The sequence below is a fragment of the Otolemur garnettii genome, unplaced genomic scaffold (genome assembly GCF_000181295.1).
Source record: "Otolemur garnettii isolate 467f Iridium unplaced genomic scaffold, OtoGar3 scaffold00016, whole genome shotgun sequence".
NCBI classification, from domain to species: Eukaryota; Metazoa; Chordata; class Mammalia; order Primates; family Galagidae; genus Otolemur; species Otolemur garnettii.
The window spans coordinates 30008608-30009058 of record NW_003852411.1 but is presented as its reverse complement, the minus strand read 5'-3'; the positions used below and the strand labels follow the sequence as shown (position 1 = coordinate 30009058).

At 54.3% G+C, this 451-nt stretch overlaps 1 protein-coding gene across 1 annotated transcript in view; it reads left to right on the top strand.

The window, feature by feature from the left end:
• Positions 1–451, top strand: part of USP21 (ubiquitin specific peptidase 21) — a 6142-nt gene that overhangs the window by 3001 nt on the left and 2690 nt on the right. The window contains exons 4-5 of the mRNA XM_023510823.1: positions 2–114; positions 296–449. Of these exons, the coding sequence (XP_023366591.1) occupies positions 2–114; positions 296–449 (267 nt within the window). The remainder of the gene's footprint in view (position 1; positions 115–295; positions 450–451) is intronic.

Sequence of the window (451 nt, the reverse complement as noted above, 5' to 3'; positions counted from 1 at the left end):
AGCCTTTGCAGATGTGATTGGTGCCCTCTGGCATCCTGACTCCTGTGAAGCTGTGAATCCTACTCGTTTCCGAGCTGTCTTCCAGAAATATGTTCCCTCCTTCTCTGGATACAGGTGGGAGAACTGGAGGGTATGGGATTTCTCAGGAGTTCTAGGGGTATGGCCAAGCAAGGCCCAGGCAGCATGGTTCTGAGCCTTGAGATGTTCTTCATCCAGGAAGTGGAGACCACTATCCAGGCAGGAGCCAGTGTCTGTGGACTAGGAGGGGTCAGTTGCCCATATTCTCTGTTTGTAGCCAGCAGGATGCCCAAGAGTTCCTGAAGCTCCTTATGGAGAGGCTACACCTTGAAATCAACCGCCGAGGCCGCCGAGCTCCACCAATCCTTGCCAATGGCCCAGCTCCTGCTCCACCTCGCCGAGGAGGGGCTCTGCTAGAAGAACCTGAATTAAG